Raw genomic sequence first — 17,614 nt, forward strand, 5'->3', positions numbered from 1 at the left:
CACACACACACACACACACACACACACACACACACACACACACACACCCCGCTCTAAGACTTTGGTGGATTTAAGAGTTCTCCCTACATATCAATGTCCTGGAACTTGAGGCAATCTTCAGAGCTTGTCAGTGTTCCTACCCTATATCAAAGGCAAGATGGTTTAAGTCCTATTGGAGAACACCACGGCAGGCTTTTACCTAAACGAACAAGGGTACGCCGGGGTCACCCAGCAATTCTAGAAAGAAGTCAGTCTTTGGAATTTGTGTCCAGAATACAGTAGCATTCAACACCTCCCAGCTTCTTGGGATACAGAATTCCCTGGCAGAACTCCTTACCAGATCAATCAGGATGGATCACAAATGGTCTCTGAAAACTAAGAGAGATCAATATTCCCGTCTTAGGTCCACCATGGAAGTTCCCCATGCGCTGCAGAACAGGAAGTGCCATCCGTTCTGTTCCAGAGTGAGTTACGGTCTGGGATCTCTCACGGATGCATTTCTGCTCCCAGGGACCATCCAATGTGCTGTATTTACTTCTACAGCCTCTTGCATCTGAACTCTCTCAACCAGAACTTTGTATTGAACAATAGGAAACCATCCACCAGATCCACTTACCGTATGAAATGGAGTCTTTTTCCAGTCTGGTTTTGACAAGGAAATATCTCTGTGTACTACTAGAATTTTGGATGTTTAGGATTCTTATTCCAGTGGTTTGGATTTGAATCTGGTATTAGTATTGATGTATCTGCCCTTTGAGTCTTTAGCCTGCTGCTTATTTATAAAACTTTAAGCTAAGGTGACCGCCTTAGTGATCATATTATCAGCTAGGAGGTTTTGGGAGCTGCAGGCCCTTGTCACTCTCCCTAGATCATCTTTTTAAATCATGCTGTTTTTCTCTAGGACTTTACCACTTTTGTCAGAAACTGGGGGCATCTCCTTTCTACCTCCATCAGGCGATTTATTTGCCCGTGTCATTTCCCAAGCTTCACCATCACAAAGATGCAGAAGCTCCAGACTATTGACTTGCCTTTTATTTGGATAAGACTCCACATCTTTTGCTTAAGCAGAAAGCAGGGCTGGCTCCAGGGTTTGGGCCGCCCCCAGCAGCCAGAAAAAAAAAAAGCCGCGATCGCGATCTGTGGCGGCAATTCGGCGGGAGGTCCTTCGCTCCGAGCGGGAGTGAGGGACCGTCTGCCGAATTGCTGCCGAATAGCTGGACTTGCTGCCCCTCTCCGGAGTGGCCGCCCCAAGCACCTGCTTGCCAGGCTGGTGCCTGGAGCCGGCCCTGGCAGAAAGGATGAAGGGGCAGGTGGTTTTAGCCCCAACCTTCCCAGCTGGATTATGACCTGCATATTCATGTGTTAGGATGCTGCTAAATCCATACCACCTTCAAAGATTTCAGCGCACTCCATAAGATCACAAGCCCTCTCAATAGCCCTTTTTGAAGAATGTCCCTGTGTTGGACATGTGCAGAGCTGCTCCTTGTTTCTCAGTTCATACTTTCACCAAGCATTATGCCATCACGACAGCTTCTACTGATGGTGCAGCCTTTGGGATGGTGTTTCCTACAATCCCTGTTTAAATTGACTCTGAGCCCCTCCTCCATTGTATACTGACTGGCATCCCTACAGAAGATTCTCTGGCTCAAGTGCCTGAGGCATGTGCACACTTAACATGGAATAAACCTGTGCAACACGTCTTGAACAGTTACAGCACAGTTGAGTAACCATTTCCCCACCTATATATTGTTCTGTCTGCACAAACTGTCAAACAACTAGCTGTTTGGGATGCTTACTTGCTTAGTCAAAATAAGCAATGAAACCAGTCCGAGGGAACATCCAAATATGGGCTGTTTAGTAGAGTTTGTGGAAGGCTAGCTGAAACTGCATTGGAGACTAAGAAGATAAAGAAGGGTTCTTTATAGCCCTGTTAGAAGGGTGATTGCCTTCTATGATGAGATAACTGGCTCTGTGGATATGGGGAAAGCAGTGGACATGATATATCTTGACTTTAGCAAAGCTTTTGATAGTCTCCCACAGTATTCTTGCCAGCAAGTTAAAGAAGTATGGATTGGATGAATGGATTAATAAGGTGGATAAAAAGCTGGCTAGATTATCGGGCTCAACGGGTAGTGATCAACGGCTTGATGTCTAGTTGGCAGCTGGTATCAAGCGGAGTGCCCCAGGGGTTGGTCCTGGGGCCGGTTTTATTCAACATCTTCATTAATGATCTGAATGATGGGGTGAATTGCACCCTCAGCAAATTCACAGATGACACTAAGCTGGGGGGAGAGGTAGATAGGCTGGAGGGTAGGGATAGGGTCCAGAGTGACCTAGACAAATTGGAGGATTGGGCCAAAAGAAATCTGATGAGGTTCAGCAAGGACAAGTGCAGAATCCTGCACTTAGGAAGGAAGAATCCCATGCACCGCTACAGGTTGGGGACTGACTGGTGAAGCAGCAGTTCTGCAGAAAAGGATTACAGTGGACAAGAAGCTGGATATGAGTCAGTAGTGTGACTTGTTGCCAAGAAGGCTAACGGCATATTGGGCTGCATTAGTAGGAGCATTGCCAGCAGATCGAGGGAAGTGATTATTCTCCTCTATTGGGCACTGGTGAGGCCACATCTGGAGTATTGCGTCCAGTTTTGGGCCTCCCACTACAGAAAGGATGTGGACAAATTCGAGAGACCAGCAGAGGGCAACAAAAATGATTAGGGGCTGGGACACGTGACTTACGAGGAGAGGCTGAGGGAACTGGGCTTGTTTAGTCTGCAGAAGAGAAGAGTGAGGTGGGATTTGATAGCAGCCTTCAACTACCTCAAGGGGAGGGGGGGATCCAAAGAGGATGGAGTTCTGCTGTTCAGTGGTGGCAAATGACAGAACAAGGAGCAATGGTCTCAAATTGCAGTGGGGGAGGTTTAGGTTGGATATTAGGAAACACTATTTCACTAGGAGGGTGGTGAAGCAGTGGAATGGGTTACCTAGGGAGGTGGTGGAATCTCCATCTTTAGATGGTTTTTAAGGCCCGGCTTGACAAAGCCTTGGCTGGGATGATTTAGTTGGTATTGGTCCTGTTTTGAACAGGGGGTTGGACTAGATGACCTCCTGAGGTCTCTTCCAACCCTAATCTTCTATGCTTCTATGGTTGCTTATTACAGATGTGAATATGTGCAGGATTAATGGTTTCATGCCTAACCAAGAATAAATGTGCAATTTAGCTTGACCAGGGGTGGCCAACCTGTGGCTACGGAGTCACATGCGGCTCTTCAGAAGTTAATATGCGGCTCCTTGTATAGGCACCGACTCCGGGGCTGGAACTACAGGCGCCAACTTTCCAATGTGCCAGGGGGTGCTCACTGCTCAACCCCTGGCTCTGTCATAGGCCCTTCCGCCACTCCACCCCTTCCCGCCCCCTCCCCTGAGCCTGCCATGCCCTCGCTCCTCCCCCCCCCTTCCATAACCTCCTAAATGCCACAAAACAGCTGATCAGAAAGTGCGGTGTGGGAGGGGGAGTGCTGATTGGGGGCGGGTGCTGCTGATGTATTACTCTGGCTCTTTGGAAATGTACATTGGTAAATTCTGGCTCCTTCTCAGGCTCAGGTTGGCCATCCCTGAGCTTGACTTTTATATAGGGTAGCTGTAATGCTACAAGAAGCAGCTGTGGAACGGAGCCATTGTCTGCTCAATGGAGCATATGGTCTGCTCAAGGAACATCCTCTCAGGCCTTTAGCCATAAGTTCTCTCTGGCAGCAACCTGCATCCCTTCTCTCTCCAGCTTGGGAGATTTAGACTACAGCTCCCCCCTGTCTTTTTTTACCCCCCTCACTCAAGGTATCTGCAGATGCAATTCTGAGTCCATAAAGCATTTCAAGGCCTCCTCTATGACACAGAGGAGGCTATCATCCATTTTTGCCTTTGAATCCATATTTGGGGCACTGTGTTATGATGTGTTCAGTGGTTTGGATGTTCTCACCACAGTCGCATGAAAGGGAGTCTCTGATTTTTCCATTCATGCATCAAGTACCTGCATCTTGGGAGGTTTGTTCAGGTGCAGTTGAGTATGGTCCAGAGTCTGCGTAGCAGATTGAAACCACAAGGGCGGCATGTGGGGTCAGTGTTAATGTGCTTGTTTAGAACAGTGGATGAGGTCCAGACACTTTGCCATTCCTTGGCTAGATCCAAAGAGATGAGGTGGTCGCATGTGGTCCACAGCAGTTGTTGCTATTTCAGGCATGCGGTATGTTGTCCATAACCTGCTGGATGGGACGTTCCGGGTAGTCTTTGGTGTGTTAAGTTCACGTGCAATGGCTGTATCTCAGTGGATAGCTGGAGGTTCAGTGTTGGCTAATACAGAGAGCCATTGTAGAAGAGTTGATTTTTAAAGTTCCTATGATGATTCACATGGTCTGATTCAGCTGCCCATCTGCAAGTTAGGTGTGGCAGCTTTTTGTCCACGTTTGTGCACAGCACTCTGCAACCGAATACACAAGGACCAATTTGTAGATCCCCAGCTTGTTCCTGCTATTTTTTTTGGACCATGTTGAGGTGAGTCTTTGCTTTGGAGGCTACTTTCTGGATATGGTTATGGAAGGTAAGTGTACAGTCAAGAATGATACTGAGACGTTGACTTTGGGTTGTAACTCAGTTTTACCACAAAACTCGACAGTGGTTTTGTGTGATTCTGCTAAGGGGAAAAGTAGACTACCGATTGGCTTCTCAACTGCTACTTTTGGAAGTACTCCTCCATGATATTAGTCAGATGTGTAAAAGTCACTTCACGTTGTTGACAGCTACAGGCCTGAGTTGCAATTCTCATATCGGCATATGCGAACTTCTATGCCGTCATTTCAAGCACATCATTCCCCTGCAATCCGCTGGGTATCCCAAGCGGGTCAGACAAATGTCTAGCCCCTGTGCTACAAGGATAATGATGATAGTTAACCAAAATCCAATAAGCTCTTTCAAAGCAGAGTACATTTATTTAAGGACAAAATCCTATGGAGAAAACGTATCAAACAAAGAGGTCTATGTGCATATTAAACAAACCAGAATTCACCCATCAGCCCTTTGTGGACCTTGGCAGACTTAAGTCCTTCCATCCCTTCAGCAGGGTTGGGCCCTCCCTTGGACAAATGTCATGTTGAATCAAAATGAAGGTCTCTACCAGTTCAAGATGGCCCCTGACAACCCAAGTTCTTGCCACTTTTTTTTCAGGCCTCCCTGAAAACAGGTAATGCCAGCCACCTCCCCTTTCTCCACAGGAAAGGTTTAAAAGGCAGAGCTGTCTACATAACCAGATTTGGGATTTTACATTACATCACCCCCTAGTTAATCCAGTTTCCACAGGAAATGCTTCTAGTCAGCCAGGAACACAAATAAATGTATTGATACATAATGTTATGAATAGTCTGTGGGCTAATATCATCTGGTCCATCTCAATATAATGGTCTCTGATGGTTTGCATGCTGTCAAAGGCTGACTAACTTTCAGATAACATTCATGATGTTACATACAGCAGTCTCAAGGTAGGCTTGCGTTCCTCATATGTCACCATTATTGGTGTATTTTTAATTTTAGCTAATTTAGACATCCCAGGAGATCTCAGGCTGAGATGTGGGATTGAATGGGTTGAGATGAGTAAGGAGTAGACAGGTAAATTTGCAAGCCATCGACGTAGAAATGGTGGTTGAAATCCTGTGAGCAGATGAAATCGCCCAAAGAGGGACCAAGAACAGTGTGAAGAGGAGGAACCTGCAAGAGACTCTGCCGAGGCAGTCAGAAGGGAAAGAGCCAGGGGTGACAGTCTTGTGGATGCCCAGGTTAAACAGTCTTGAGAGGATCAATTGGATCTAACAGGAAGAGGAGGATGGAGCGAAGTACAGGCCTGAGACTGGTCTGAGAAGGAGCAGTTAATAAGCTTGGTTAGAGAAGTTAGGATGGAATGAAGGGGACAAACCAGGCTGGAGGGGGTGAAGAATGCTGTTGGAGTGAAGAAACACAAGGCAGGGGTGTGTTGGGAGAACTTACAAACGAAGGGAGGTAGGGGAACAGTTGGGAGGGATAGGTGGGATTAGAGGATGGCTTTTGAGAATGGGGGGAGACCATGTGCCAAGTGAGGGAATAGACACTTACAGGCTCCTGGGAGTGTGGCACTCCAGGCATGTTGACTTGGCCGAAGATAATCTATCTCGAAAACTACTGTAATACTAATTATTTTGTGTAGGGGTAGATGGCTTCTAGTTCAAAGAGTTAGTTGTTGGCATGGCTGTACGAGTAATATACCTAATCCATGTGGACATTTTTTCACTGTGCAAACTCAATAGAAATCTTAACAAAAACGAAATGGGTAAAATATCTTGTCTGTTTCGTAGGTCAGTAGTGTGCTAAGAGGTAGTGCTTGATCCTTCGATGGGAGAGAAAAGGAGCAATCTTGGGACTGGGTCTTTTTAGCATGTTTTGTTGCAAACTAACATTGTAAAATCACTCTAGTTGTCTTGTCGCTTTTGAGGTCTTTCCATGCATGGCGTGGCTTTGTTCAGCACATTCAGATAAGTGGGTTGCTCCTGTATCCTCTTGTAAGTCTCCTTTTTATGCAGAACCTACTCTGAACACAACCCCAAATGGCCCTAAAGAAAGCCCAGGTAAAGGAGAAAACATAAGTTGAGAATGGCCATACTGGGTCACACCAATGGTCCATCTAGTATTCTGTTTTTTGACAGTGGCCACTGTGGGTTGATTCAGAGGGAATGAACAGAACACGGCAATTATCAAGAGATTTGATTCCCTGTTGCCCAGCCTTCGCTGCTGGCAGGTGTGCTGACACCCAGAGCATAATGTAAAATTTTAATGTACTGCAGTTTTGTATCAAGGCCATTCAGTGAACTACCTTCAAGGCTGTAATGAAAACAAGTACATCCAAATTGTCCCCAGTAAAATCATTTGTGACTTCTCAAAAAGGAGTATTCTGTTACAACAGATTACTGAATATCTTTCATAGTTAACTTTTTTCCCCTTCCTTGTCTGTCCCTATTGCTAGGCATTTGTGATTCTCCTCCAAGATTGAGTTTTGCTGAGCTGCCTGGGGTGGTGAACGATTCCTATACTGTTGGAACCAAACTGAAATACTCCTGTCGCCCAGGATACATGTTGGGCTCTGGAAAGTCTCCTTATGTTACATGTCTTGCAAATTCAACATGGTCAGTAGACCCTGAGTTTTGTGTAGGTGAGTTTCTTCGTTGCTTTTCCATTTCAATTGATGTGCAAGCCATCTTGACATAGTTAGGAATCTCTCTTCTATTGGGTAAGTGGTTCACAGTTCGACACTGATATCCATAAACACTTTCTAAATACATTTTGGACAGTTCTTTGTTATTTGTAGTTGACTGTATTTATATAAAAAAAAAAGGGCAGAATGCTTCCCTATATGTGTAGACTGCTTTAAGAGCGGCTAAAATACAAAATTCCAGTAACTTCAGCCTTCCATGATGAATACTCTCCTCTTAATCCTATTGAGGAATAGGTTTACCACATTTCTTCCTGGTTTTTAGGCCGTGTGCTGAATACCTGCCTTTCTAGAACATCAACGTCTTGTTATGTAGTAGTAGATCTAAACTTAAGAATAGTGCCATTCTTCTCTACCAGAGACCCCATTGTCCACAGAATGGTCCTGTGACTGGGAGGCGTTCAGTGCACACCAGTGAAGTTTCTGGAATTTGATACTCTGCCTAGGCTGGTCAGCTTTAAATGGAGGTCTAAAATAAAGGACATCTAAGATTTAGCCCTTTTTAGTTTCCCTAATGACCTGGTTCTTACCATGTCACATCTTTTAACTTCATTAAAGTGGGTGCCACAGAACACTGGACAACTACAACTTGGTGCGGTTAAATTCATCGTGTTCATAGTATTTCCTGTTGATAGTATAGGGAGCATCACAAATACTGCAATAAAGTAAAACACTTTGGTGTGGTAAGTGCCTGTCTCTTTTTTTGAAAAATTGTTGCTCAATCCTGATAATGAAATATAGAATTCAGCCATACTGAATTCACTGTACTAAAAGTAAACCCAGTATTGAATAATGTGTGTTACAAACTTGGTCAAAATACTAATTCATAACTAAACTTAGAGAATAATTCTCTTGGCTTCATTGCTAAGAGTACAATAAGATTTTTGCAAGTTTCCTCATCTCAAGACTATATATGCTATATGCCATTCAGAAGTCCCTAGTAAATGCAATACTACAGAAACTAGTAAGGATATATACAGTTCGATGCTGATGAACCTTAACTCTGCCTTCTTGTGCATATGTTTTAAATTATGATTTAATACTAATGGGACTTTCTTGAATAGCCTTAGACTCACCTACTCTGGCCTGCTGGTTTGAGAAAATACTTTATTTATATTTATCGAGGGCGGGGGCTGATTCAGCAAAGCACTTAGTGCATTCTTCAGTCCCAGTGACTTGTTTTGCTGAATTGATCAGGCCTTAATAAATAGGTCACAATTTTTACATACCTTGTCTGCATTGAGAATTTTCTTTCCCCAGTGCAGTCATAAAGTTAGCACTTTTATCTTTGCATGGATACAGTATAAGAACATAAGAATGGCCGTACTGGGTCAGACCAAAGATCCATCCAGCCCAGTATCCTGTCTACCAACAGTGGCCAATGCCAGGTGCCCCAGAGTGAGAGGGAGGAGGGGTGCCTTGGAGTGTTTGTCCCTTCTTTTTTATAGTGTCAATCCTGCCCCTTGGAAAACATTCCCAGCTGACAAAAAGTCTATAGGGAAATATCTTCCCTGCTGCTTTTCCTCACTTTTTTTGGAGTTTTTGTTTTTTCTTCCTGCCCGATGACTGCTTACTGCTTAAATGCAAATTAAGCAGAGCACACATTCATTTGAGACAGACCAGTTTGCCAACTTGTGCTGTGGTTTGCATACAGGGAAATATTATAACTTCACATACATTGTTGCCATGCATTTTATCAGGACAACATTGACCAGTAAACTATAAATTTTCAAGTACCTTACAAGGCATACTTTGTACAAAGATTATTACAGCAGTCTCCAGGGGGTGGACATGTGTACATTCTCTTACAGTAGGATTTCTTTTGTTCCTAAAGAACTTCAAAACCTTCTCCTTATTGTCTGTAACCATGCCAGTTGTGACTTTCTCTGGTGTCTTTCGCACCCCATATCAATTTTTACATTTCATAAGTTATGCCATCTGTCCTTTTTTCCATGTATTATGTTGCTTTTTATTTGTAATTGCTGCCAGTTGAGGTCAATGGGCCTATCCACATGAATATGGTTCTGCATATGAGTTTTCAGGATCTGGGGCTTAACATGTACAATATGAATATTTGCACTTGTACTAAATCTGCAAGGGGATCTTAAATCTCTTGATTCAGGATATAAGGCAACCACTGTCTGTGTGGGATTAGGAAGCATCATCCTGCTTCCACGTCTCCCCACTTCCAAGGGCACGTTAGAAAATTATCTATAATGTGGGTTGTAAGCTTTCCTCTGTAGCCATTGTCGTACAGGACAGAGATTGGACTCTATGATCATTGGCTTTGATCTGACATGAAATTTGCTATGTTACGAGTGCAAGTTAGCATATCCCCTTTCTCCCATTAAAGTAATATGAAGTAACGCCAATATTAACTTTGTTCTCTTCTAGGAAGACCATGTAAACAACTAGAACTAGAAAATGGCAGGGTTGATTTAACTGATCGCCTGTTTGGTGCAACAGCAACCTTCTCCTGTAATGAAGGGTGAGTGGCAAGTTGTTCTGTTAATTAGTCAAAAGAAACTTTAGACTGGTGTAAAACTGCTGGTGAAGTCTGCCAAATGAGAGTACAAAGCCTGCTTAACTTCAAGAACATAAGTGAGTGGTGTGCTATTAATCTGTAGCCATGGGCTAGGCCCTTGTTAAGAATTACGCCTGTGATTTTCAAAGGAGTTGAAGGAGGTGGGAGATGGGCACCAAACTAGCTCAGTGGGAGATGGGAACCTAAAATCCCAGCCTAGAGCCTTTAGGAGATCATCTAGCAGGGGTCGGGTTATGAGATTGAGTCCCACCAAAGGGGTCATGTGGCACTTACTGACCTGTGCCATCTCTCCCTTGTTACACGGGTTTCTGTCTGGGTGCTGGGAGCTAGTGGCAGAATATTGCCCATAAAATGCCGCACCAGGTAGAAGCAGACCTCTTCCTGCTCTACCATAGCAAATATTTGTCTGTCCCTCCCTTATAGATGTCAGTATTACCCAGGATAGCCTCAAGTGCAGTTGTTGCTTTTGTTCATATGGGTTATGTGGCCAAGCCTTGGGGAATCAAAAATAACTTGTGGCTTCATTGCACTGAGCAGGTGTATTTTGGATTTTTGAGGTCTCAAAGTTAAAGGCCAGAAGAGACCACCAGATCATCCAGTCTGACGTCTTGTATATCACAGGGCACCAACGCTTCCCAGGGACCCACATACTAAACTCAACCAAAATTAGTCTAAAATACTACAGCGCTCAGGTGCTTAAACAATTATGTGCCATGGGCAGAGACTAGAAGGGCCTGAGGTGCACAAATTCCTCGGGCCCCTGTCGTGGCAGGGAAATGTTGAAGTGAGATAGATTGAGATAATCCTGGCAAGTGACCTGCACTCACATTCTACAGAGGAAGGCAAAAAAAAATACCCATTGTCACTGCCAATCTGACCTGGGGGGAAATTTTTTAACGACCCCACATACTAGAGCCTGAGCATGTGAGCAAGAACCAGCAAGCCGCCAAGCACTGAGGTGAGAGTCCTTGATGCCACCTCAGAGTCCTGGCCTTTCCCATCCAGTGTCCCATCTTCAGCCACGGCCATCCCTGATGGTTCAAAGGAAGGAGATAAAAGAAACCAACTCAGAATACATTGGGTGGGGAATCCCTGCCTGACTGCTGCAGGGAATTGGCTGAAATCCTGAAGCATGAGCCGTTAGGAACATAACACACACACTGGAAACACACCCCAGGGTTGCTGAGCCCTGCCATCACAAGCAACCGCATCATATAATTGCACTCATAAACTTGCCTGGCTCTCTCTCAAACTACATTAGTTGAGTGACTGCTCCTGAGCCTCACCTTTTTGATGGTTAGAAACCTTCTAATTTCCAGCCTGAAGTTGTTCATGGCCAGTTTTTACCCTTTGTTCTTGTGGCAGCATTGTACTTGCTTAAAATAGCTCTTCACCCTCCCTGCTAATTGAATGGATTGTGTTGCGTGGGCACACAAATGACATGAATGCAGGTGTTGTTGTGTAGGGTTTTGTTTTTCTGTGTCACAACTTTAGGTGGCGTGTCCAAGCAGCAGAGATTGGACTCCCAAGGGATGTTTGGGGTGAGGGGAGATGTCAAGGCCCAGTCTCAATTAGATGTATCTGGATATGGGGAGGTCACTCCCTGGGGCAAGGCTGGCTCTCCGGCTCCACAGAGGTGGGAGTTAAATCCCTTGGCTTATCCTGTAGATTGGTCACTATCCTGCCTTCTGGATGAAGTCGGTTTGATCCTCAAAAATTTCTGAGCTCTTATCAAAGGACTTGGTGATTTTCTGTGCAGTAGCCCATAGGGGTCTCAGGCTTTGGAATTGTGGAGGCCACTGGTTAGATCTTGGACAGTTAAGATGCTTGAATTTTGAATATGGAACAAGGAGATGGCAAGTGGGTGACAGCTCAGGGCAGCTGTCTTGTCTCCCATTGCTGCTGTCGGCAGTTGTCTTAGTTTGTAAAATAGAATTACACCCAATCAGCTGCTTGGCTGCCATCTATTCTCTCTCACTGTTCCCTTCCTTCACAGGAGATTGATTTCTGCAAGTTCTTTCACTTCAATCTAATCGAATGCTTAGTGTGTTCTGTAGTGAAGACCAAGTGTAGCTTTGCCAGTATGTTGCAACTTTGTGTGCTGGGTTTAGCTGGACCTTCAGCTAAATGGACTTGGAGATGCAGTGCTTCTGGCTGCCCAGCAGGGACAGCATTGGTAAAAGTAGGAGAAAAAGTAACAAGAGCTGCTTCAGCTGAGCCAGCCTGACACAACAGGGCAGAGAAGAGGTTTTTAGTTCTTATGCAGAGAAAAGCAGAGTAACTCTAAGGTGCAGAATGTCAGCGGCTCCAACACTTCCTCCTACATGTTAGAAACATAGTATGTGAGACGGTCTCCTACTCAGCAAGTCCAAACCCTTTTTCCATGTCAAAGCACTGTGAACAGTGATCTATAAAATAACTAGTTTTCTGGGTATTTGAAGAGTTCTGTAGCAGAGGTGGTAGGGCCTTCTGTCACCTACTGGAGATGGGAGTGCAAAAATCTCTAATTTAGAAGAGGGGTAATTTATTCCCCTTTCCCCAGGATTAACAAGTATTCCCAAGCATCTGATGAGCATAGCCCAGAAGCAAGGACTCTCTCCTGCTAACGCTTTTGGGAGTTATATCCTCTGGTTTGTAGCTCTTTATTGCCTTTAACTACACAGGGCCTGGTCTTCACGTACAGCAGCGCAGCTCTACTGTTGTATATAAAGCTGCTCCTGTACTGATGGGAGAGTCTCTCCTGTCAGCATAGTTAATCCATCTCTCCAAGAGGCAGTAGCTATGTTGGTGGGAGTTCTCCTGTCGACATGGCGCTGTCTATGTGGGGGGGTTAGGCCAGTATAAATGTCACTCAAGGGTATGGATTTTTCACACCCCTGAGCAAGGTAGTTGTACCCATATAGATGTGTAGTGTAGACATTGCCTTAGGGTATGTCTACACTTGCAGAGTTTTGCACCGTACGTTTCACTGGTGAGAGGGAACCGGTGAAAGAAAAGCACTGGTTTGTGTACTCCGGCATCAGAGAGTGTTTATACTAGCAGCACTTCATCAAGGATGAGAACAGTGTAGTAGGGCAGCTATCCCACAGTGCAGGTCTCTCGATAGGTCTTGTGGGATGGGGGCGTGAGCAGAAGGCATTCTGGGTCCCTGCTCAGTGCCCCGTGCTACCCTGCTTCATGTCCCAGCAGCCCCATTACTTCCCTGTTCCTTTCATGGCATTTTTTTAACCATCCCACCCCACCCCCCCAGGCTGTCTGGCTGCTTTCCCGCCACATCTATAAGGAAAGGGAGTCCCAAACTTCCTGGGGCTTATAGAGGGAGGGGCTAACATCCGTTAACCTGGCATCAGAGCAGTGGAGATGCTGGCCACAGTGGTCACTTTTTTGGAACTGTGGGATATCCTCCGGAGGCCAAAAGGTGTTTACACAGGTAGAACGTATCTTCACTTTCATAAAAGAGCAAAAAGAACAGTGGAAAGAACTGTCTGTCTCTCGTAAAGGTGGTTTTCTTTTTGCGGTGAAACGTCTAAGTTTCACCACAAAAAAGGGACATTTTGCCCTTTAAATGGCAAGTGTAGACATAGCCCTAGTGTTCCTTGGTCCTATGGTGTTAGATGTATCCCTTTTTCAATGGTTTGTCTCCATCTACTGGCAGAAAGAAACCATGTTCCATCTTTCTGGATGGTTAACTAGTTCTTTGCTTACATGAGTAACAAACCTGAACCCTTTTTCTTTCTTTAGGTACAGATTAATTGGACCGACTTCTGCCAGATGTGTGGTTGTGGGAAATGGAGTTGATTGGGATAAGGAGCTTTCACATTGCGAAGGTAAACTAATCTAATGGTTTTAAGAACGGTTCACATCTGGAGATGATGCAACATAGCTGGTGCTTCAGAGGAGTCTCTGTTCTTACTTTGGCATTTAATCCAAATGACAGTTGAGTTGCAGGGAGGAATGAAATCATACTGTGGTTCACCATGGTGTTTGGATGACTCCTACAGAATCAATATAAATATATATTTAAGTCCCTTTAAGATTGTGCACCTGGCACTGTTTCATATGCAGAGCCCAACAGGCTTCATGGCTCCTCTTCGCTATTGTATTTGTGTAATCCTGCTGTTCACTAAAGCCTTGTCTACGCTTGCAAGTTAGAGTGCATTAAATCAGCCTCGGGTGCCCTCACTCCTGAGGTGTCCACACTGGCAAGGCACTTAGAATGCCTGGACTCCGCAGCTGGAGCACCCCTGGTAATCCACCTCCATGAGAAGCATAGAGCTTACTGCACCCTGGCTGAAATGCCAGGCTGTCAGTGTGGAGGACATGTTGCATTACTGCACTGTGATTGGCCTCTGGAAATGTCCCATAATCCCTTGAAGTCAAGTGCCCACTCTGGTCATTGTTTTGAACTCAGCTGCAGGCATGTGGATATCCCCTTTCAAAGCTCCATTTCTGACAGCTGACATGCTTATTTGCTCCAGGACACAAAGCAAACAATTACTGTGGAATGTTCCTGCTGCGGAGGCAGGGGTGTGTGTGTGTGTGTGTGTGTGTGTGTGTGTGTGTGTGTGTGTGTGAGAGAAAGAGGCAGGCAGGCAGGCAGGCAGGGGTTGGGGGCTAATGTCAGAGTTTTCCTCCTTCCCCTTGCCGCTGTCTGAACTTACAAGACAGCATGCTGACACACTCTCTGTCCCCCAAAACAGTCTCTCCCTCCACATACACACAACACACTCCCTGTCACACTCCCCCCTTCCCCGCATTTGAAAAGCATGCTGCAGCCACTTTCACACTGGGATAGCTACCACAATGCACTGCTCTCTCTGGCATTGCAAGAGCTGCTAATGTGGCCACGCTACTGCGCTTGCACCTGACAGTGTGAACACACGGCAGCGCTTTCCCTGCTGCTGTCTCTAAGGGCCGGTTTAATTTCTGGTGCTCTACATCGGCAAGTGTAGCCAAGCCCTAAGTATAAGGCATGATAATGACTTCAAAAAGTTTTTACCCTTCCTAAATCTGACTATCCACTTAAAATCTGAGGCTCTTTGGGAGTGAATCACAATTAAATTGCCTCTACCTTAATTTGATCTCTTGGATGCTTTCTGGACTTGGTCTGTCAATCATGCTGCTGCTACAAGAAATGTCCTAGCTTAGTTTTCTGCTGGTGGAACAACACTACCTCTAGAGATGACGGGGAAGAGGTTCTGGCTCCCTGAGGCTAACATTGGGAAGGGGCACGCTCTGTTAAGGTCATCTTCCAGAGCTGGTGTTTTATGGAGCATCCTCCTTGAGCAATGGACGTACTGGGTTGGGTCAAGCCTAAAAGCAGAAAAACCTTCAGAATCTGAAAGGGGTCTTGCTTCAAATGTTAAAATGCAATGTTAAGTACCCTTCCAAATGGCTACATAGCTTTTGGAAGGGATCCGAAACAACTTTTAGTGAAGACTCCCTTCAGTGTAAACTTTAATTTTCATGTTGACATTCTTTGCTTCAGCAATACCTTGTCGTCCACCTCCTGATATCACCAATGGATCCCATACTGGTCAGAGTGAACAACAGTTTCTCTATGGCTCAGCAGTAACTTACAAATGTGACCAGGGCTTCTCTCTTATTGGAGAGGCCACCATTCATTGTACAATGAAAAATAATGTCGATGGAGAGTGGAGTGGGCCTGCCCCTGAATGCAAAGGTTAGTAGCATCTGTTTTTATCCCCTTCTTATTCTACTATCTCCTCCCAGGAAAAGCTATATTTTGATTGCTAAGTAAACCCATAAACCTGAGGAAATGTAGTTAGTGCTTAGTCCCCCTAAATACATATCATGAAAACTAGTTACTGTTGGAAAACTAAAGAATGACGGACACTTCATAAATCATTCCTGGAAACAGTTTTGCCTGTAATCCATCCTGGATTTTTTGTCTCTCTTCAGTGTTCAAAGATTGCAGTTAATTCTCATGTCACAAATGGTTGATTTTAGGTGGAGATAAACTCTTGAACTAAGGTTTTGCTTTTATGCCAGTGCCCTACTACTCAGTGCTAAAGGGGAGAGAGAGAGAGAGAGAGAGAGAGAGAGAGAGAGCTTTAGAAGCAGGATTGTTTGGGAACCATATTTTTCAGAACTCTCTGGGAGGGCTCCTTGGCAGTGAAGGCTCAGGCTTCTGCAAGTTCATATCACAGCCATAAAGTTCTTAGGAGGGGGAAATAAAGGTCATTGTACAATCCTCATTTGAGTGGCGGCAGTGCTCACGCACACTATTGCATTTAGCTAACAATGCATTTATGTACTTGGTACTCAAGCAGCTGCAACAACTTGGTTTTATTCTTGCTGAGTTACGCAGCCTAACAGCTGGGATGGAGGCTTTTTCAGAGGCATTAGGCAGGTTGGTCACCTCGCTACTTAATATTAACTCCCCCAAAAGCAGGGAAGTTCAGTTCCAGAATGTCATTGTATGTAGATCACTTATAGCTTGACCCAAATTCCTGATGTAATTCACTGTGGGGGGGTGGGGGAAGAGATAGGCCTGATAGCCATACAGTTGGGTGCTGTGCTGTATGTAGACTAACATCTTTTTAAAGGGAAAGATTGAAAGTTGCGTAACTTTATTTCAAAATACATTTTCATATCTGCTGTAGTCAAGTATCGAGGCTTTTTCTTCGTTCCTCTAACTGCTTCCTGTGCAAAACATTCTTATGCTGGTACTTTTAATTTTTCAGTGGTCAGGTGTCCAGAGCCTGAAGTCAAAAATGGGAAAAAGCAATCTGGGTTTGGACCTGACTATTCATATGGAAATACCGTAATATTTGAATGCGATTCTGGCTACACTCTGAATGGTAGCAGTTCAGTTAAATGTGAAGCTAACAATTCATGGGTTCCATCTTTGCCCACCTGTCTACGTAAGTATAAGCAGTTGTGTTGAGTCTTTTATTTGCTAATGTTTAGGAAGCTTATTGCCTTTGAGTAGCCATGTTAGAATGATGTAAAGTTTGAGTGTCTCTGTCCCTTTTTTGTCATAGGCATAACACATACTACACCTACAACTTCCCCTCCAGGAGGAACAAAAGATACTTCTGGTGTGTTGGAAGAACTTTTGGCTATTTAAAGCTTCCAGACATTTAGCATGTAGTTTCTACAAGACTGAAAATGGAAGTGTGAATTTCACACAGTACATTTCATCTCTAAGTTCTGGAATTTTGTCATTCACAATCGCTACCATAAGCAGTGTTCTCCCTCAGGTTTTAGAGCACAACCTATTTATTCTTATACCCTTCCTTGCATCCTCTTCTCAAATGCACTTGAAACAGCTTACTAGCTGTCCTATGCTGTGAGCATGTGTAACTTTCCTCATGAGGGCCCATAGGGTGAAGCATTCAGGAGAGGTTTAGCAGCTCCCACCTGAGGTTAGTGATGCATTCGAACAACAAGGAAATGGTACCCATTGGAGCCGTGCATGTGCCCTGAGCTGGCTCATTCCCATACCAAGTTGCCCTAGCTCCCGTCAGCTATTTCTCACTGCCTATGGTGAGTAGTCAGTCTCCAGTGAGCTCTGCGCACAGGATTTTTCCTCTAATGAAGTTGTAGCACTCACTGACCTGTTAGGATTATTTTCTTAAACATTTTCTTGGTTTCTCATCCAGGCAGTTGCTCAGAACTGGAGTGTTAGCATGCAGAATTCACCCAGTGTTTTGCACTGTTGCATTGGCAGGCTAGCAATACCCATTAGTTATCCATCTTCCTGGCACTTGAAGTATCTGGGAGGGGGTCATATCAGAGAAGTGCCAGATATGTAGGGCC

At 44.8% G+C, this 17,614-nt stretch overlaps 1 protein-coding gene across 1 annotated transcript in view; it reads left to right on the top strand.

The window, feature by feature from the left end:
* Positions 1 to 17,614, top strand: part of LOC113408162 (complement receptor type 2) — a 128,072-nt gene that overhangs the window by 69,008 nt on the left and 41,450 nt on the right. The window contains exon 7 of the mRNA XM_029913822.1: positions 16,537 to 16,664. Coding sequence (XP_029769682.1) covers positions 16,537 to 16,664 — 128 coding nt within the window. The remainder of the gene's footprint in view (positions 1 to 16,536; positions 16,665 to 17,614) is intronic.

Source organism: Terrapene carolina, unplaced genomic scaffold (assembly GCF_002925995.2).
Source record: "Terrapene carolina triunguis isolate 2854851 unplaced genomic scaffold, T_m_triunguis-2.0 Scaffold926, whole genome shotgun sequence".
NCBI classification, from domain to species: Eukaryota; Metazoa; Chordata; order Testudines; family Emydidae; genus Terrapene; species Terrapene triunguis.